This window comes from Magnolia sinica, chromosome 1 (assembly GCF_029962835.1).
Source record: "Magnolia sinica isolate HGM2019 chromosome 1, MsV1, whole genome shotgun sequence".
NCBI classification, from domain to species: domain Eukaryota; kingdom Viridiplantae; phylum Streptophyta; class Magnoliopsida; order Magnoliales; family Magnoliaceae; genus Magnolia; species Magnolia sinica.
This window is the reverse complement of record NC_080573.1, coordinates 12,637,707-12,659,919: the sequence shown is the minus strand read 5'-3', so window position 1 is coordinate 12,659,919 and position 22,213 is coordinate 12,637,707. Positions and strand designations below refer to the sequence as shown.

Below are 22,213 nucleotides of genomic sequence, written 5' to 3'. Positions count from 1 at the left end.
TTCATTTAAACATCACAATAGGGCCCACTTCAACCACATTTGAAGACCTACTTGTCCATCATAGCCCATGAGTGCCTCCAAAGTCTTATCATAATCATATTTTTGGAACCCAGCATGCTAAAACACCCAACCAGCATAACTAGAAAAGGGTCAGGACCGGCCAACTTGTTGGTCCTTAAAGCAAGCAGCCAGGGACCCACCAAAAACAGCCCATGGGATAATATATGCACAATCGCCCATTGGAACAGGTCAACCTATCTTCCGACACCTTGATACAACTGCCATGAACTAAAGATAACACTCTCATTTGCCAAGTTGACGTCCAACCAATCTTATGCAGAAGCCACTATGGCGTGCTTATGATCATAATTCAAAAAAATCAAAACTCAACTCGACGTCTAGCTGGGTTGAGTCGACATGAAGACTCGAGCAAGTCTTTACTTGACTCGGCTCAATTTTTTAATACTTATAAAGTAATTAGTCAGTGTGGAAATCTTAAAATGTTAGGAAGCAGTGAAGTAAATAAGATTCCTGAGTTTAAACACAAGCATGCTTCTTAGCTCATTGGTAGCATCTCTTCCCTCAATTCGAGGAGATTGCCTAGTCAAATCTCACCTCAGTTTGTCTTTTGAAAAAAGCGCTTGACTGGGCGAGTGACGTGGTTGGGTCACACCAAGTTGTATTGAGCCGTGTCAACTCAATGAGTCTTGTCAAGTCCCCAGCGAGTCACACCCATTAGTAAGTTTCCAAGAAACTCGGCTCGTAATCTCAACAAATTGACTTGGCCAAGTTTCAAGTTTCAGAACTATGCTTATGATTCCAAATAAGCACATTGGTTTGATGGTGGTAATCAACCCATATTCCTAAAGGGTGATGATCATCAGATCAGTCACATCTTTTAGTTGTCATTCACAATTACCCGAGAACAAAGAACATTTGTGTTTTAATTACCAAAATAAAAGGTGCACTTTTCATATAACATAAGCATTGTTAGTGCAATGACTCGGAGACTGACATGCCACTGTAAACCAACATACGTTACATTGTGTGAGAGAAGAGTTTCATTAGTTCAATCATTCAAGGCCAAAATGCAAAAAGCTGCATGTTTACATGAGATGGATAAATGGGTGTTAGTAAAAACTTACATGTAGCTTGCTAATGGTGTCTTCTGTTCCGTGCTGCTTGAACTGCTGTCAGAGTCGCTGTCGGCTTCTTCTGAGGCCGTGTCTTTCTTCCTAGTGTTTTCGACTACTTTTGGCAAGGTGGGATAGTAAGGGTGAGATTGCTGGGAGATGTAATTCATTGGAGGGAATGGTCGGTACCCATAAGAAGTTGGGAACGGGCATGGCGGGTACGCATTCGTATTATGCCAAAATGACAATGGCATGAATGTGTTCATTGGGTATGGCGGGAACATAGGATAGGGTGGTGGGGCTGGACCCATGTGCGACGTGCTGCTAGGATTGGGGCCGCTGTTCGAAGTATTTGACATTGGAGAAGCATTGGTCAGTGTATGGGACTGCATGGAATGGAATGCGGACATTGCTTGCGTGTGGATGGAGTTGTACCCCATAAGCCCAAACTGGGTGGGAGGTATAGAGGCGGAAGAAAGAGATGGCGGAATTGCAGGTTTCTGTGAATTTTGAGTCTTACTAACTGGAGGTGTTTGTCTCTTTCCGTGCGATTTTGGGGCGGCCAGAGCTGGCTTACATGACAAGGGCTGTGAGTTGGGGCTAGCCTGCAGTAGAAGCAGAAGGTTTATTACAAGCAAACCAAGAAAGTTTTGCATGAACAAAATGAAACTTGTGTTAGATGATGTTTGGATACCCTGCCAAGTCGCAGGACGTATGGATTTTTCACCGAAATAGATAAGGATAAATTTATGGATTTTTCACTGAGACACCTGGGATTTGGACAAAAGTTTAGTACGCCCACTCAAAACTGACCCTTGCTCTCTTTTCAGATGCAGATGCATGCAGAATTATATGATCCTGTACCTGAGGTTTCGCCTTGCATACATGGTTTTCAGTTTGGAAAAGTGGGCGCATGGTTTGCTAATCTAGAACGTTGGTCCATCACATCCCCTCCATGTATAGACCCCACAAATCTCCTCAATAGGGCAATCCTAACCATGGTCTGAATATTGTTTGATATGACTTCATATCGGTTTCGGTCTAACAAAATGAAATGCGTCACCACACCAAAATGGGACCAAGTCAGACCGAGTTGGAACAAGTTATTCCAGTTTAGGTTGATGGGCGAGTCGCAATCCGATACCGGCAGTTAAATCCATGATCCTAACATTTTGATTGTGGGCTACAAATAGATCCACACTCAATAAAACAAAGTCCCATGGTTAGTTGCCAAATTCCTCCAATCTGGGAGATTTTTGCCATATGATCCATCCACGAACAATGGTCCAGATCTCCAGATTACTGAACCATGGGCCCCACTTGGGAGAAACAAAAACATATGCAAAACCTCAGGTCGAGGATCCTATTCCTCCTAAACAAAATAGTTACATCCAAATGCAAATGAATGAGAGAAGATGTTTGTGTATTAGGACTCAAACATACAGTGTCATAAAGAGTAGGTAACGGACGAAACAAGTCCTCCCCTTCTGCATCCTCATCTGTCCTGCAGTAGAAATGTTTCAAAAGTTCAAATTAATAGTAAAGCGATGACTCGTGGCCCACATTTCCATGCACTTCACAAGGATTAGTGTATTCAAGACTAACACCCCAATATGATAACTACATTCATGCAGCACCCATGCCGCACGTGGAGGCAAGGCAATCTAGCAAAGCAGTAAATCAAGAGACTGATTTATGTGCTACCATTTTATTTTAGATTGACCCTTTGCTTGTCCTGAAAAATGTTCATGTGGAACCCACCATTTTGGTATTCCAAAATCATTAATGTGGCAGGTACCATGGTATATCAGAAATATGCCAAAAATCTCCCCCATTAGATGGGGAAATTGGTTGCAACTATCCATTTTTATTGAATGATAGCCCTTGGTGGGTCGAACAAAAAAAAAAAAAAACTCTCTTTCAGCGAAGCATCAATCATATCATACCTTTTTTGTATTAGCAACCCACCTTTAAGGACTCGAGGAAGTCCAGCATGAAGATTTTAGATAAACTGTAGCATACAAAGTTGATTACCTATAATATTTTTGAAGCAGGTCCAAGTTCCGGTACTTGGTTTCCCTCTGCACAAGGTCATCCGGAAAACCAGCCATGAACAGAAGTGTGATACCCAAGGCCTTGAAGAAGAAGCTCCCACAGCGGATATGTATCAACAATGCCATGTCACACATCAGTGGCCCGAAAGACTTCAGCTTGTTACGTCCCATTCGCTGTCGGACATATCTGAAGAAAACCAATCACAGAGAATTTCTATATCAGGCTAAAAATTGTTTACTTACGAATTATGATGTTATATAACTTCAGCTCTCTACTGAATTCATTCTCAAATCTTGGTGTACCAAATATGTGTTTTTATAGAGAGAGAAGAATGGTTCTTTTTATTTTCTTTTTATACTGTCAATTGAACAGCAATCAAAAGTCCAAAGAAAATGCACGAGTCCATTAATTGGAGGTTGGACTTGGTTAATTATGCAGTTTTTTGGTATATACCCAGTCTAATGTGGGGCCCATGATTTGAACATATCAACTGAGATATACATATGCCACGTGTACAATGGCTGTGTACATGCCTGGATCGCTACAACATACCAAAGTATCATTTTTTTTTTCTTTCTTAAAAGTAAATTTACAAGAAATGCATTCCTGACATGGAAACAGTCTTTAAGTGAATTCTCGAACACAAATATCCATAAAGTTTTTGGAATGTGTATTTTTTAAAGGTTCTCTTCATACGGATAACTTTATATGAACAAAAGTCTTTCGTAGACAAGATATTGCTTGCCAAGTTGCTGGGACAAGCTGAAAAAGATGATACTAGAGATGTACTGCCTGTCTGAACAATGAAATCAACAAAGACACTAGAGGTCGTTCGGAAGCATGGAATAATAAAAGGGTGGAAAGAAAACCTTTCTTGGAAATAGAATCTCTGGAAAAAGATTCTCTTTGTCATCTTTGGGTGATGGATTGCAATTCCATGGAATCATGAGTTTACGTTTGGATTGAAAAGGATGAAAGAGAATTGGTCGGTGAGATGTTCTAAAATTCAAGGGAAAAAGAAACTAGTTGTTGTAAGGAAAAGCTTGTGGTTCCAACTTCTATGAACTAAACAATTTATATCAGTTTCCAGCAAGAAACACTTTCCAGCCGTTGCCATGCATCCAAACATGAGAAATAGCATGCCTTATTGGATTTGTTTCGACAAGTCACAATTTCCATGTAGACAAACGACCCCTGGGGAATGATGGACAAAAAAAAAAAAAAAGAGACGTTAGTTTTATGCCATGTAACAATGCTCAAGAGGGTGCACCATGCAAAAATGCTAGTGAATTGAACTTATATTGAAATGTATATAAAAGGAAATGAAGGGCCCCACTTACTCATTTTGGGGAAGATTTCTTGTTCTTCCTCCATATTTAATGCACAAAAATAAGCACGACGGACAGCTTGGGTCAGATGGACGCATAGCCTTCTCTTCTTCAAGTATTTGAACAGGACACATGATGGGATTTTGCTGATTCGGATAGAAAATTTTCCTTCGCACACTGGGATGCTCATATAAAACATGTTCCTTCAAAAAAAGCTCAAATGGGCTGAGGATAAAATATATGAAGAGACTAATTTATTACTGAAAACAAACAGAGACACAATACTTGCTTGAATTGCAATGGACCATTCAACAAACTATCAAAAGGTTTATGCACAAAGAAGCCAATCATAACCCCCATTCAATTGCCCTAATGCACTGGTTTTTATGCAGTAATAGTAGAAGCAGTGGTTCTGTGATCCAGACCATTGGTCTGTTGGGCCACATTGTTGATGGGTCATGCCCCCATAAACTCCATGATAGGACAATCATAACCTTTCGACTGGAAGCCTGCAAATAGATGGTTAAGAAGAGAAAATACAGCATTGGTCCAAGTAAAACTGAAAAATGGCCCAAATTTGTTGCTGTCCAGACACACATTGATATGGACAGAATAGTCACATTGCAGTTTGTACAAGTAGGGTTCACGATTCCATGATCTGGAACATTGGCCCGTCGGGCCCCTGCATGGACCATGCCCAAAAATCTCATTGATAGGACAAACCTAACCTTTCAAATTATGGTCTGCTTAGTTCACATTCATCTGACAAAAAGACCCAAAATTGATGGCTAGGATCTTCCAATCTGAGACAACCCGGGGGAATGCTCCATCCACAACATGCCCAACATGTACCAATGATCTGGATCACTGACCCATGGGCCCCACACTATAAACTGAAAACCTGAGTACATTGTGCATATCCTCAGATCAAGGATCCCATACTTTCTAAGAAAGATACTTGCAACCATCATATTCAATTCATAGATAGTCGGCGCTCTCATAAAATTGCAAACAAAGTTTTTGCATCCAAATGCGTGATGAAAAATATAACACGCAAATGTTTTGAAGCACATGAGTTCTAAATTATATAAATCAAAACAACCTTAAACCATAAGTCTATATCCCTGATAATCTTAAATGTAAGCATTGGCAAGGTGCATCACATAATCCAATATATTTAGAAACAAATATTATGAGAGGAATCTAGCAATGTTTGTGATAAAATTGCATACCCCAGGATCCTTTGGAGATACATATGGCTCCCCTTTCCGTAATATCCTAAAATGATTGAAATCCAATTCATACATATCTTCACATCCATGCCGTATACCAAGAGATGCAAATACAATAATTTTGCGTATGGTATGGGACTGAGCATTTTTTAATTGAAGCGCCTCCGACTCCATCATTCTCCTAACTTCCTTTGGACAGAAAGCCACCTTTGGGGGCTTTCTATATGATGATAATAAAGTCCCCAATGGTTTATTTCCAATGTCCTGGCTAGAACAATGTGTTTCTATTGAAGCCTTTTGTTTTCTTGGCTTTTTGCTTTCTTTCCTGTCATTCCTTTTGAGTTCCCTCACATTAGATGTGTTGCTGGCATCGTGAGATAGCTTTGTATCAGGTGACAAAAGCCCTTTGTTTTGATCTCCAGGTACTTCTTGCTTCACACTCAAAGTTCTCGATTCAGTCTGAATATGCGGTCCATCATCAACGACTTCTTCGTGGCCCACCAAATTAGTTTTTGATGCATTGGCAACATGGGAATCATCATCTTCATACCTATTTTTGTCTTCAATATCGGTATCATCCTCATCATAGTAGTCATCATCATCATCGCTGTCATCTGTATCCCCACAATCTATGACGGAATCACCATCTTTAAGTTTGTCGAAATTTGGAAACTGGGTCTCGTCCATGCTCATCCAATTGACTATGTGATCAGGTTGGCTGCTTGTTTCCACACATGGAATTTGGTGCTCCATCTTCGTGGCTCCGTCAATATATTTTTCAGCCTCCGCATCTTTTACTTCATCATTCCTCGTCTCAATCTTTTGTCTTTTGAACTTCTTGAAGCTTCTGTATGTTGCACCAGGACAACCATCCTAGCAGAAAGGATGCTTGAATGTTATTTACTTGAGGAGATAAACCAAGAAAAATCTTCAAAAAAGTAAAAAAGAAAAAAGAAGAGCAGATCATGCACTAACCAGATCAGAATATTGAATGAAGTTTCATTTGAGTTTTAGTAAACATGGGATGGTGATAGAAAAAGAAATCACGAGACAATCTCATGATTTGCAAGCTATGGGAATGGGCAGCTATAAGTGGAGATAGTCCTCGAGCATTGAATCATGGAGTTCACATCAAGAGAACAATGAGGGTGCAACTAATTCACCCAAGGTAAAGATCTTAAGGTGGAGTTGAAGATCTTGGGCCTATAAATAGCACTTACAGCCCTACACTATGAGTGTGTGTGTGCCTCCTAACTCAATGGTACAAGTCTGGCAACTGCATCTTCATGACTCTCCTTTGTTTGCTTTCCCTTTGGGAGGGTATGTGTGTGTGTGTGCGAGCTGGTTGCACTGGCGGTTAGTATTGGGTGTGACCAGTTGGCGAGCAAGCATTGTCAATGTGACCCTTCAACATGGCTGATTCCAGAAACCGGGTAAAAGAGGAAGGTCGATGTCCGGTTGGCAGGTAACCATAATACTCGTGTTGATCTACCATTTAAAAGCCAAACCATAAGCAGAAAGGCTAAGACAACGACAATGATGATGATGTTCAAACATAGCAAGTGTGTGGACAAAAGAAAAGAGATCATTGCCTTCTTCTCAAGAATAGCCTTGAATTCATAAGGAGAAAAATATCTAAAAACGAAAGATAAAATTTATATTATTGATGAAAAGTCTGAAAAAAAAAAAAGTCTTTTACAAAGCCATTAACATCACTTATATAAGCCCTAAACACTAAATTTGTAACTTTTCCGAGATAGTAAAACTTTCCTAAAATAGTAAATGACTTTTAAACAGACTCAAACTCTTTCCCATGACTTAAACAAGAACTTTAAGCTATTATAAGACTTAAAACCCTAAAACACCCTTCAAATGGCAAAAATCAAAACTTTCTAGAAGTAATAAATTTTAACTCAAAATTAACTCCTAAAATGACCTATTTTTGAAAAATCGTCTGGGGCCTACCTTTGGCATTGCCCTCATGTAGAGCTCATTGATAGCTTTCCAACAACATATTATATGTGCAAAACAACTAACCAATTGCAAAATTATAGCCGTCAAAAGCTATACTGCGTGCTGGACCCTTGGATCAAACTCTCTAACCTGATTTCATTCAATCCTAGCCATCCATGTGATTTTCCTCGACCTTGTCCTACATTGACCCCTCCACTTGAAACATTAAATTTGTCCCCGAGTTTAGAATGGTAGTAGCCCATCAGAATGACTCAACCTTGTAGCATGTCTTTTTTCATCTTTGACAGCAACTGATGGTGAAGGCCTACACATTGGATTGGAATTTTACACTTATGATGGAACTTTCGAAAACAGAACCTTACATTCTATTTCTTTGCAATCCTTCACATCTAGGGTATCAACTTCCACCTTTTTTTGTAACAATGGATTTGTGATTGGTTGCTCTTGATTAATGTCCACTAGGCATATTGTTGTTGCTGCCATTACCACCCTTCGATCTATGCACTTTGATTAATGTTGTCGAAAAGGTAGAAGTGTGATGATTTGCTTAGAGCTTGACGGGATGATTATGGAAGTATCGATCTCCTTAGCCATTGAGTCATCTATATTTGTTGATCCACTGGTCCCCTACGTCAATTTATCCACCAAGTAAGGTTTTAACCCAATCGAACTTTTCAAGACCGACCGTCAATCCATCCATGGATCCATCAAGCGATCCAATAGTGGGTCCTTAGTGTTGGCATATGTTGATGCACATCTAAAGCAACTGATCCATCCATGGATTCATCAAGCAATCTGGTGATGGATACCTCAAGAGGAACTCTTTCATCCGCATACATCCACTCTTCTTCTTCATCCTCAAGAGGCACTCCATCTACATAGGTCTACTCTTCTTCTTCAACATTTGATTGTCAAGAAGCATCTAACTTCATGAGTTAGCTTCGCCTCCGTAGGATTGTGGCCTATGATTTGGCATGGATGTTGTACCTATCAAACCTCGAATTGACTAACTGTAAGCCACTTCAACGGTAATGGGCCATTCATTACCATAATATATTTGCAATCCAGGGCCTCAATCAACCGATCAATTTTCACATAACTCTTGTATATTGAATGATCGAATTCTCAGCAAAATGCCACACACTCCATGCTCATCAATGTTTGATTCGCTAAAACACCCCCTGTAGGATTGTCGCTGCTGACCTACTATTGGATTCCATGACCTATGGAAAGGCCTCGCTCTAATACCAAATAACGTAGCAAGTATGTGGATAAAAGAAAAGATATCACTGTCTTCCTCTCAGGAATAGCCTTGAATCCAAAAGGAGAGAAATCTCTAAAAATGAGAGATAGAATTGATAATATTGTTGAAAAGCCTGAAAAAAGTTTGTTTAAACAATTAACATGACTTATATAAGCCCTAAACCCTAAATTCGTAACTTTCTTGAAATATTAAAACTTTCACAAAATTGTAAAATTACTAAAAGTAGTAACAACTTCTAACTTGAAAATTTTTCACATTACTTAAAGAAAGACATTCAACTATTACAAGATTCTTGAAACCCTAAAACACCCTCAAAATAGCAAAAACCAGAACTTCACAAAAATAACAAATTTCAACTTATAATTCAAAATTAAACCCTGGAACAACCTAATTTTGGAAAATTGTCCCAGGGCTAATGGCCTTTGACATTGGCTAGCATGTAGAGCTCACTGATAGCTTTACAACAACATATTATATGCGCGAAACGGATAACCGGTCGAAAAGTTATGGCCGTCATAAGCTATATTGCATGCAGACCATTGGATTAAACTCTCTAACCCGATTTCCTTTGATCCTAGACATCCATCTGATTTTCCAAGACCTTGTCCTCCATCATATTCCTATCTTTATCATAACAATATCAAAAAATCTAGATAGAAGTAGCTTGATAAGATGCCATGTTAATTCATAGGGGCCTATTTGGGTGTAAACCATAATGGGAGTGAACTCATTTGCATCTAAAACCACGAGCATTTTGCAGAAGTGGAATCATCTGGTGAAACCCAAAAAAAGGAAAGGAAAAAATAAATGCAGAAAGAAGCATATTCTAAATTCTCATGTCTAAGAATATGCCCAAAATGAGAATGGGATAAGTGGAAGCAAGCTCCCATCAGATTCAGTGGACAACATTCCAGACAGGCCCGTATGAATTCATTTGATAAATTGAAGTTCCCATCTGTGGAGAGATAGCAACTTATTTCTTGTAACTGTGTATATATCTCATCTTTCTAGTTGTAGTCCTACAAAATGGATGCGTTGTTTTCCCATTCAAACCATCTCTACTTCCACAGTAATCTATAACGTTGACCCTACACCACAAGAAGGAATTCTACAGTCAAGATTTCAAGTTTTCCCAACACTGTATATATGTGTGTGAGGAATTCGACCTCCCTCCTCATTCCTGATATGAGTGTGTCTGTATGGATGTTTATCATATCATTAGATGAAATTATCACAATGCATTCTCAATATGGTACAATGCATTCCTATATTTTGAACCATGGCTATGATCTAATAACATGAAAACTTTCCATTTTACATTCACCAATGGACAAAAACTAAGATTCAAAGTGCATTACATTCAGTCTGTTTTTTATAAGAACTAACTAAAAGTTGACGAAGCTTACTCGCAACGTAAGGGAAAGAAAAAGAAAAAGAAAAAGAAAGAAATTGACAATGCAAAACACAAATGGAATTAGAAAATAGAACTCCTAGATCAGATAACCGTACTTGCTCGGCGGCAGGGAGAGACGCCTTCTCTCTCGCCTGTATTTCTGCTTCCAATAATAATATTCTGTCCATAAGCTCCACATTCTTCTTCCGCTCCCTCTGCAGCTCGGCTGAAATCTCTGCAACGACATCGATACCTCCTCTTGATTCTCTCTCTTTGCAGCCCAACAGAACTTGTGGAGCTGAAAATTCACTGCATGAAGAACACGCATTGGTTCGAGCAGAACAGTCTGCAGATAAAAGGCCCAAGTCATGGCTTCCACCACACAATGCAGAAGCATTCACCATCCCAGCACGAGATTGCAACTCTGCCATTGATGAAAACCGAATACCTACTTCAGAGTTGAAAGATTGGGTCAAAACTCAAATAAATGTGAGAGAAATTGAATGCATATGAAGTAGAATTTCAGGAAAATTATTCAAATTTCAGACCTTTAAAAAAAAATCTGTTTTTCTTAAAGCAAAATAAATAAATAAATAAATTAAATAAAAAATAAATAAATAACCAGAAAACACAAAAACACACCATGTAATATCTAAAGCCAATATAGTAGATAAGCAAAAAACGTGAATACGTTTCTATTGCAGAAGAACAGAGACTGAGAAAAAAAAAAACCATTAAATAAAAAATAAAAAATACAAGATAAGACAATATTAGAAAATCTGCAGATGAATTAAAAAGCCAGATATTTATCAAAGTTTCAGCAAGGATCCATTTTAAAGAATTTATGTTTCTTGCAGCAGGAACATAAAAAAATAGAAACCCATCAAGTAAAAATTCAAGCAATGCGGCAAAGTTCAGAGCTTTTAGCAAAAACCCAATTCAAAAAATCTATTTTTATTGCAAGAGGAGAGAATATCAAAATCCCATGAAGCAAAAAGCTCAAGAAATGCAGCATACTTCAGAGATTTTGCTAAGACCCCAATTCATAAACCAGGTCTTTTCTTCTTCTTCTTCTTCTTCTTCTTCTTCTTTTTATCAGCAGGATCATACGAATCGGCAGCAGCAAGTTCAAACCTTTTTAGCAAAAAACCCAGTTCAAAAATCATTTTTCTTGCGACAGAAGAGATAATATCAAAACCCCATAAAACCAAAAACTCAATAAAGGCTGCAAATTTCAGAGACATTAGCAAAAAAACCCACTTCAATAAAACTGGTTTATTCTCAGCAGAAACATAAAAAATCAAAAGCCTGTGAAGCAGATATGAAAGATATGCTGCAAAGTTCAGAACTTTAGCAAACACCAAGATAAAAAATCTGTTATGTTTTTCTTGCAGGAAGAACAGAAGTAGTTGGAACTGCAGAAATGCTGCAAAGTTCAGAGCATCTCGCAAACTCCCAATTCAAAAATCTACTTTTTCCTTGCAGAAGGAAAAGAAAATGGGAGAGAGAGAGAGGGGGGCAAGTTCAGAGCTTTTAGCAAAAACCCACTTCAGAAAAACTGTCTATGTTGTAGTAGAAGCGTTGTAGCTGAGAATCCATGAAGGCATTGATGAATTAAAACAAGGCGAGAGATGTATTCCTTTGGTTTTCTTTCAGTTTGTAGAAAGAGTCGCGATGGTCAGGCATGCACCGACCCCTCGTATTACGTGCTCTCTCTCTCTCTCTCTCTCTCTCTCTCTCCCCTCAACCCGAGTTCTGAACAGTGTACTCGGGTTTTCAGTTCTATCGAGTGGGTCCACTGTACTGTAATCCAGTCCATTGTTCTGTTGCCTCCCACCGTGGATGAATCGTAACCCAAAAACATCCCAAACTCGGGCAGGAAAATCATGCTGATCTTGGTACTTTTTTCATTTGGATCCATGTGGGGCACACCTTGATGTATGTGATTTAAATCCACGCCGTCCATTAGTTTTAACAGACCATTTTAGTCCATGATTTCAAAATTTAAAGAGATCCAAATCTTATATGAACCACACCACATGAAAAAAAATGCTGATTGAACAACCACTGTTAAAAACTTCTTGGGGACCACGGGAATGTTTATTTTCCATCCAACCTGTTGATAAGGTCAAAAGGATCTGGATGAAGGGATCAAAAAATTATCAGATTGATCCAAGACTCTTATGGCCCACAAGAAGTTTTTAATGGTCAATCAACACTATTTCCTATGCTGTGGTCCACCTGAGATTTGTATCCGCTTCATTTTGGGGATCATAACTAAAATGAGCTGTAAAAACGGATGGACGGCGTGGATCTAAGCCACAAACATCAATGTGGGCCTCACAGTCAGGTATCCACAAAGCAGCGCCCGGACTGGTGCTCTTCTAAACCGTCCATTTGTATGCTAATCAAAAGATAGCATTTTTGTCGGGGAGATACGTTGGTTGCCGTCCATACATAGTGGGGCCCAGTAGATCAGTCACGACTCTAACAAGCACCACGTGGATAGAACTCTCACGAGATCCAGCCCGTCCATCAGGTATCCAGAACTCAGGTAGTCAACACCACAGAAAACAGCTGGAATGGGACCTTCACCATCAGCATTTTGTAGGGGAAACCGTGGTTTTTATCTGCAATCCGATCCATTCATCATCCGTGCCTCATCAGGATGAAAAGACTACCCAAAAATCCCAGTATTCTAAAACTCAGGTGGGCCATACCATGAGAATTTATAGGTTTTTTTTGTATAGTTTTTAACTGGGCCATTTTTGAATTAGTCTGAATTTTGCATCAAGGCTAAACAACGTCAGCCCACTTAATGGACGGAGTTGATTTCATGCATGCTAATTCTTATTTGCACGTTAGAGTTACGTACGAACGCGAGTTACACAAAATCCTCCTTTTTGTAATTGAAAACGCGTGTATACTTTCAAAACCCTCGGGTTGCGAATCGCACGGAGCATTGTGTGATATGATAGTTTGCCACGGTTTTGTTAAATTCTGGTGTATCATCCATCGTACACGTGTTATGTATGGACATTAATTCAGAAAGATCATATTGTATGGATCGTGGTGGATGAAACTCTTCAAGAGTTAAACTGATTGAACAATCCTGACCATCGAATTGTGGACTATCAAAAGTAGGTCAAAAATAAAACAGGTTGCTTTCCAAGTTGGCAGCAATCTCTCAGTGGTTCAGATTCTTTTTTCAGTGCAAATTTCGGGTTATGATCCATCCATGATCGGACCCACTATTTTGACGGTCCAGATTTCTGTTAGGAGACATCAATCTTTCGATAATGGTGGTCGACTATCACATTAGTGTAGGACGCCAGATCTAATACAAAGCTTTTTACGCACAAGGCGGATTAAAAACGTGGGGCAATTTTTATTTTTATTTTTTAAAAAAAGTGAAATGTATTCGCCACGCCTTTTTTTCTTTTTCTTTCAGTACTCTCAATACTTCACTTACTTCCCTCTGAGTAAACTCTGTGGGGCCCACCGTTATGTATGTCTTATCCACGCCGTCCATCCATTTTTCCAGCTTATTTGCAGGGATGAGCCCAAAATTGAAGCAAATCTAAAGATCAAGTGGACAACACTACAGGAAATGGTGACAATTGAACGGCTATCGTTGAAAAATTCTAGGGGGCAAAGGAGTTTTGGATGAAGCTGATATTTGTGTTTTCCCATCATCCATGTCTGTGTGACCTTATGAACAGGTTGGATGATAAACAAACATTACCGTGGGCCTTAGGAAGGTTTCTACGGTGGACGCCATCATCCCCTTGTCTCCTATGGTGTGGCCCATTTGAGATTTGGATATGCTTCTATTTTCGGCTCATCCCTTACAAGGAGCTGCTAAAGTGTATGGATGGCTTGGATGAGACATATACATCACGGCGGGCCCCACTACACAACCCGCATCCGAAAGGAAAGGCTCCAGGCTTTGTATAAACTCTAGGTAGTGGACCACACTTTCCATGTTTTGTGAAACACCAATAATGATAAAATGCTGTCTTAATTAGTCAGTTAGTGGCATCTAGTGTACCATAATAGCTGCTTTTCATCATCCACATGGGCCTAAATCGACTATTGATCTTCATTCCCAATCTATCTTAACCATTCATCTTCGATATTAGTGTAGTCAGACTGCTCATCTTTAATATTGGTTGGCCTAATCATGCCGTTTGTTTTCAATATTAGCTTAATTGGCTACACATTTAATAGATTTGTGCATATTACTGTAACATCCTGGATTTTTCACTGTTTTAGATTTTCGAAAATCCTTGAAATTTTCTTCTGTAATTAGTTTATAATATCACTTACTGACCATTAGTATTCAATGTTAGTTGTACACGGTTGGTACCAGTACGAACCACAAAAGTCCAATTAATCAACCGTAGGAAGCCAACAAATCCGCCTGGATCTTGACTAATAGACCAAATCAACCCTGTTACTCCTTTAGCCTAAAACCGACGATTCAGAGTAATCATGACCAAATTTCCACTTTCACTAGTTATAAATGGGTCATACTATGAACATAGTTAATCCAAATCTTAATTATTGCCTACGAGAAATCTCACTACCAAATTCATTCCAGAAATACCCCGATTCTCCGAACAAGTTGTAGACCGCTCATTGGTGGGTCACTAGTTCCAAAACTATAGAATAATGTCCGTCTTACTGAGCTTGACCTCCATCGCGGGAGTCGGACCTAAGTAGTGTCCAGAACCGCTCAACTTGAACCGAAAGATGAGTGCATGAGAAAGGCAAATACCCTAAAGAAAGGAGCTAGAACTTAAGTGAATTGAGTCGTCCACTCTTATGCAAAGTTAAGGATTTCGGACCGTCGGGTTGCGATCAAACTTCACATGTGGAATAAGGATATTTCCTTGTTCATATCCGTATAGTCGCGGCCCCGATCTACTATCGATGACCATTGAACAGACTTCTAATCATATCTGTCGATCGGCGCATCCAAATGGCAGACCGATCATGTTCATACGTAGATCATCATTATGGCAAACTATCCTACGGTGTATATCAATATGTACACCCCATAATGGGCCCTAGAGCTTAGACAGACCCTCTCATAGGTCTAGTATAGTAAAAACCTAGCCCTTGGGGCCATTTACACCAAATCTAGCATTATAAAAGGGCCTCATTTGGGTACCCCCTCTCCTCATACGATTTTGCCCTAGAGAAGGAAAGAGAGAAGAGAGAAAAGGGAGAAGAGAAAGAGGAAAATGAAGGAGAAAAAGAGAAGAAGAATGAAGGAAAGGAGTGTGTGGTAGAAGGTGGGGCCCAAGGAAGCTTAGAACCTTAGAGAAATACCTTCCCCTTTCCCATATCCATAACCACAACCCACTTCCATTCGATTGGGGAGGTAAGAACCCATTTTTTTGTAATCTTTGGGGTTGAGCTACGAAATGCATGTGATCCTAACATGCAAGTTCATTTGGCTCAGGATCTATACGAACTGACCCGCGAGTTCGGCGACCTTAGATCGTTTTCTAAAGCCTTCAACGATCCATATGTGCAGACTATTAATCTTTAATGGCCTAGCACCAATTGTAGCATGAGTCTAATGATTTTGTTTGTATGGATGATGCATTTGGAGAATCTAGGGGAGAAAACCTAGGAATTGTTGGGTTGTTTGGAATTGTATGGAATTGTATGACATGTTGATTTCTCATATGATGTTGTCCTTGCCTCTCACATGATTTAGTACGAATTGATGATCTCATGTTTATGTCTTGTTTGGTTTTCTTCACATAATGTTGCCCTATAGCATGTATGCCTTATTAACTCTTGTGCATTTTGATTCTATGAGATGTAGGAAGTGCTTAACTTCCTCACCAATTCACACAACACACATGCACTTTTATTCATGATATTGTTAACATCCTTTGCTAGGAGATTCTGAATTGCATGTGGAGGTGTATGAGAACATGATGTTGTTTATGCTAGTTGATAACCCTATCAGTTGGCATGTGATGAATCCCACACAAACCCTTAGGGTTGGTCAGGAATACGAGAAGAGCGAAGACGGCCCTGTTGGTATGTCTGTCTTGAGGCTAAACCCATGGATTTGGGAGAGTGCATGTGGGCGACAATAGTTAAACTACATGGGTCACTCATACCCGATGTCGTTCCGTCACGTACTTGCCTGAACTCATGCGGTCTAGTTTACTGGCTGACCAACCTTATATGTTAACCATGTTTGCTCACATATGTATGGAACTTGGAACACCCTACAATTGTAGCCCATCGATAACCAAATTGAAACTGATCCACCGCCTCGTGAGCCGGGCATGATGAAATAGGACACTGTGTCCGAGCTGTCGGTCTACGCTGGGGTGACGCGCCTCCCCGTAGTGACCGCGAGCAATCCCTTCTTCTTGGCACTCCTCATATGCTTGAAGTCGGGGATGAGGAACCCGACGGGATCAAGGATCGCGGTGCCCGGGCCTCGCACGTTGAGGGGTCTTGGCACCGCAACTAGTTTAGGACATTTGATACGCAGGGTGTATCAGTTTCTCTAACCTGCTAGATGAATGGACTTAACTAAGAACTTGGCTAACACGACCACATTGCATCGCACTAGTTAGGGTGGTGACTCGACAGTCGAGGTTGCTCTGAGGGAGTGTTAGTCATACACGATCGTTAGATGGAATCACTCGAGGGAGAGTTGTGGCGAGGGCATGCATCATATCATCCGTCATGCATGCGCATTAATAAGATTAGTCAAGTGTTTATGATTGATTGTTTTTCATTAAATTTATATTATAACTGATACTTGTTACAATTTAAGACTAATAGCACTCACTGAGTTGTTCACTCACTCCCACTCTGGGACGGTGTTTTAAAACACCAACCAGACTCTTCAATAGCTGCAGGTAGCGATAAGTTCGAGGAGCCAGACGGCGCAAGCCTTGACGAGGAGGATGAGCTGTCTTACTTCCAGCTGATGGGCGGCTCTCCATTGGCTTGATAGGCAGGACCTGGATCACTGAGCAGTGGGCTCAGCTTTATTCTTTTTGGACATATTATTCTTTTTATAGTTTTGTTGGGCAACACCTTGTGCGACCCGTTTATATTTTTGGACCTATATATATACTAGATCTATTTCATTTCAGTAGACTTGTGTAGTTGTGCTTCATGTTCCAGGAAATTCCAGGTTGTGCATTTAAACCTGATTAAATGCATATTAATGAAAATCAGTTATAAGTGATACTCGGGAACTAGGGAGTCGAGTGTATGCACGACCTCCAATTTTCAAGGTGTTACAAGATGGTATCAGAGCAATAGTTTGGAATCAATTGGGTCATGGGTCATGAGCTCACTAACGCGTCCGTTAACTTAAGAGAGAACGCATTAGGAACTACGGAATGCTAGGAACCACCCCAGTCCCTAAACCGTCAGTCTTAGACATAAGATGAAACTTCCAAGGTGTTAGGGTTCGGTAGAGAGAGGGAGTAGTAATGCTAGAGAAGGAGATCCGAGAGTCTTACAGTGCCTCGACCTGTTCCCGGACAAGAAGTCAGAAACTTAACAGCGAGACCCGATCCGACTAACTAGGAAATTTAGGTAGTCTAGGCCACCTAATCCCTAAGGGCCCGTTTGGCCAACTGCGTTAGGTGGGATTAAGGTAAATGGAATGGTAAGAGTAGCAGTACATACATGCGTAAGGTATTGTCCCTAGATTGTCCATATCCCATGTTTTCCAATACTAGGTTTGGGATGCATGCAATTAAGGGCCCGTTTGGCCGGGTGGATATGAAGGGATTGAATGGTACTGGGGTGGATTGCATGGATTTCTAAGTAATGATGGCGTTGTCAGTAGATTATCTTTAGATCCATGGGATTGCTCTATCCCTGGATTGCTATATCTAGTCTGTTTGGCACGCCCAACCAATCACGGGATTAAACCTTCCCAGCCCTTCCAATCCCTCGAGCCAAATACGTCCCAGGCAAATTTAAACGAATTAGGGTGGATTGGATGGGATTTAAAGGTAATGATGGTGTTGTCAGTGGATTGTCTTAAGATCCATGGGATTGGGATCAGATCACCGACTCTGTTTAGCACGCCCGGCCAATCCCAGGATTTAACTTCCAGTCCCTTCCAATACCATCCAATCCCTTCCAATCCGACTGGCTAAACGGGCCCTAAAGGTAAATCGCGGGATTTCCTTTCAAATTACACTTGGAAATCCCATATCACACCTTTCAACACAAGACTTATTCTATAAAGCCTATGAAATAAGTTTTTAATTTCATCCCATACCCATTCCACACATGCCATTCCCAAATCTTGAGTTGGGAGTAGCATTGCAATCCCATTTAGTACAATTAAATGCCCTTAGCCAGACAGGCCTAAGTCGAAATCTCTCTTTCCAACATATCTCCTTAAATATTCACCTAACATCACCCTATTCTTGAACTTCCCCAGTACATTGGTAGGAACGAGTCAGAAATCGAAATATTTGACGGTCGGAAACATCGTTCTAGACCAGATGAGTGAATATCGGGCCAAATTTGGTAGTTTCGACCCATTTGGGGGTAAAGAGTTAGAGCTGAATGAAAATTTACTGAAAATAGTGAAACTGAAAAAAAATCAGATTTTGGCCACTAACTAAGAGGAATTTTATGAAATAGATAGCATCATTGCGTAGAACAACTTCTCCTACCCCAAAATCATATATGGCCCGTCCCGGGGGGCCTTACCGGCGCCTGGTAAACATCAAATAAAGTGGGCCTAGCCCGCAGTACAAAGGCCCGGCGGGACCCCGCCCACACGACCCCGCCCAGCCGACCACATGACCCCGCCCGGGCGTCCAGGGCGTCTGCGGGACCCCGCCCAGACCTCCAAAGGGTCGGCGGGACCCCGCCGAAAATTTCTGTAATTTTGGGTCAAATTCAAAAATTCATATCTCCCTCATTATTACTCCGATTTATGTGATTCAAAAGCCAAATTGAAGATTAATGAGTAGTATTATAAAAAAATGAGAAAAAAATAAAATAAAAATTATAATATATTTAAAATTAAGATATTTTACCAACTATCTAAAAAAATTATTTTTATTAATTTCGGACAGTTATTGCTGCTAGAATTTTTATAATTTATTTATAACTCCAAATGATATGAAGTTTTGTAGTATGACTTTAAACTTAATTATGAAACATTATAAAAATTTTAAAAATAATTCAGTTACCAAAAGTATAACAAACCTTATAAGAAATAGAGACATTTTCTAATCATATAAAAAAATCGCTAGTTTCAAACAAATGTCACTTCTAGAAATTTAATATTTTTTTCTACAACTCCAAATGGAATAAAATTTTGTGAAGTGAGTTTAAGCTTAATGATAAACTATTATAAAAAATTTTAAAAAAAATATAACTAAATATATAAGAAACGTTACAATGGCCCCCGCCCAGGCAGCCAATGGGTGGCCCTTTTTGTGTTTTAAACATGTGTGGGGTCACTTAAAGACCCTTCTCCCAACCCTTCTCTTCCTCATTCCAAAAACCACAACCCATTTCTCTCAAATCCCTCTCCTCATCCATGAAGCCCATCCCAACAACCCTTACTCAAATCCTTCAATTCCTCTCAAATCTTCATCAAAGCTCTCTTCTTCTTCTCAAACCTCATTTTCAAAGCCCTCTTCCATTTCTACATCAAAGCCCCCTTCCATATCTAATCTTCATAAATTAAAAAAAAAAACCATTATTACAATCCCTGAAGTTATATAAATTACTATATTTCAAGACTTAATTGAGTCATATTAAGTAAATTCGAAGGTTTTAGAAATGAGTTTACGCAGTAGCTTAATTGAGAGTTTCACCAGAAATGTCGTCAAAATTTATGGTTTGTTTCCCTTTTTCTTCAGTCTTTTATTATTATTATTGTTATTAGTTTTTGGGTTTATGACTTTCCTAAAATCCCAACACATACTTTTTAAGTCAAGTCACCATCAAACTCGTCTGTGAGCCTAACTCCGCCCTAACTTGGCATGAGACATCCAGTTAACTATTTACGTGGTCAAGTTGGCTTGGGCTTTGAATCCATGACTTCTAACAAAGGTAGAAATACCACCAGCAGGCCAATTAACATGCACATGCAACTGCGTGTCCTTGCATTATTTTTATATTTTACTGATATATATGTATTTTTATTTTTATTTTTTAAAAAATTTTAAATAGTATTACTTCAACTATATTTGAATAGAGTTGAGTAAAACTAGTCATAGGTCTCGAGTCAACCCAACCCAACTAGACATTGAGTCGAGTTTTTATTTATTTATTTATTTCTAAAACATGTGATGGATTAAGCTAGATATTGGGATCTAGGACTAATATCCGGAGGCATCTAACGGACGAGTTGGATGATACTTACATGTCATGGTGGGCCACACATAGGTTTAAAAAAGGGTTGGTACTTATCATACATGCATGCTTGCTTTAAAAGACCCTGTAGACTTTCCTATATTAACTAATAAATAGTTTTCTTAGGTCTGATTTGGATCTTGTCTAGGTTGAGTTCATTATAATATTTGATAAGATGGAACTACATGTGGTAACTTATCATTCATTGATTGATGGATGGTGTGAGTTGGGTAAGAAAGAAGTTGCATTGGACATTTTGTTGTTGTTGGGTGAGAAGGGTATTTTGCCGAATGGCGTTACTTATACTTTGTCGATTAAAGCCTACTGTAAAGAAAGTGAGATTTAAAATATATATATATATACATGATATAGCTCGTTTGACTCTATCGCCTAGTTTGCTTACTCGGCTTCACCATTTGAGGTGTGCATGTAATAGTTGTGTTGAGTTTAGTACTGGATGGGACCATGTCAAGATGCAAGTGTAGTCAATGTAAGGCTCCGCCATAGCCGGTTCTTGGATCCTAGTGTCATATTTGGAGTACTTCCCTAAGTACAGACTATGAAGCACTCGCACACACCCTCATTGCAAATGAGTCAGGCTACCACCATAGCGTAGTCATGCTATTTTGGAGAGTAGAGTAACATAAGAGAGCTTTCAAGGTAAGCGAATTTGTTACGCTAAAACTCAAGAATGGGGTCTATGTGGTTAGTTACAAATGAGGACCCGTCTTCCTTATGTAAACCTAAGATTTTTTTAGCTACCTTATATGGATAGTTAAGATAAGGCTTATGATATCATCCTGCGGCTAAGAAAACTTTAGAAACCATCTAGATAATCCTACGTAGTCTCTATAATATATTCTTTTACCACTCTAGAATTTTCTATACATGTATGAACCTCTTAACCTACAAAATGTGCCAAAATGCCCAGTTTCATGGAATAGTCTCCTTGAAATTTCTGATATATCCATGACATCAATTAACAGATGAAGATTGATGCCTTGTGGGTTGCCAATGAACCAAGTATAATTTATTTTTTTCATATTGGAGTTTTAGTATTTTGTTTCATTTTAGAAATTATTTCTAACCATGATAGAAATCGTCTAGTATGATTAAATTAGATTATTTTTAGTATATTTTTTTCTACTTCAAATAGTTTCTAGAACGGTTGAACTATGACTCTTGAATAGGGTTGAGTTTAATTGTTTAATACTTTCTAAGTTCATATTTGATGCGGTCTTCATTAAAATATTGTAAGTTTTCTTATTTTCTTATGGAATCAAGATTCATACCACATTGAGGAGATGATGTTCTTCCTCTTTCCTTTCTCGGGGCCTTTATAGGGTCACCATCCCTTTAAACCTCTAAAATATCGTAGAACTTTCGATTCTTTATTCTCTCTCGAAATTAATGAAACCCAAACATGGTTTGCTCATAACCCA

The 22,213-nt window shown here is 39.3% G+C and overlaps 1 protein-coding gene across 4 annotated transcripts; it reads right to left on the bottom strand.

Annotated features, from left to right (window-relative positions):
• Positions 1-922: 922 nt before the first annotated feature.
• LOC131240178 (uncharacterized) lies at positions 923-12,057 on the bottom strand. 4 transcript variants are annotated; one of them, XM_058238285.1, is made up of 7 exons: positions 11,928-12,057; positions 10,496-10,827; positions 5,749-6,621; positions 4,529-4,719; positions 3,168-3,374; positions 2,577-2,637; positions 923-1,738 (listed from the first exon to the last, which is right to left on the bottom strand). In XM_058238285.1, the coding sequence occupies exons 2-7, from the start codon at positions 10,808-10,810 to the stop codon at positions 1,142-1,144; spliced, it is 2,244 nt and encodes a 747-aa protein (XP_058094268.1). In that variant the 5' UTR covers positions 10,811-10,827; positions 11,928-12,057; the 3' UTR covers positions 923-1,141. The 4 variants fall into 4 exon arrangements, with proteins under 4 accessions (XP_058094268.1, XP_058094284.1, XP_058094275.1 ...); XM_058238301.1 differs by having other exon boundaries at positions 10,496-10,803; positions 11,928-12,054; XM_058238292.1 differs by having other exon boundaries at positions 10,496-10,830; positions 11,928-12,047.
• Between the last annotated feature and the right edge of the window lie 10,156 nt (positions 12,058-22,213).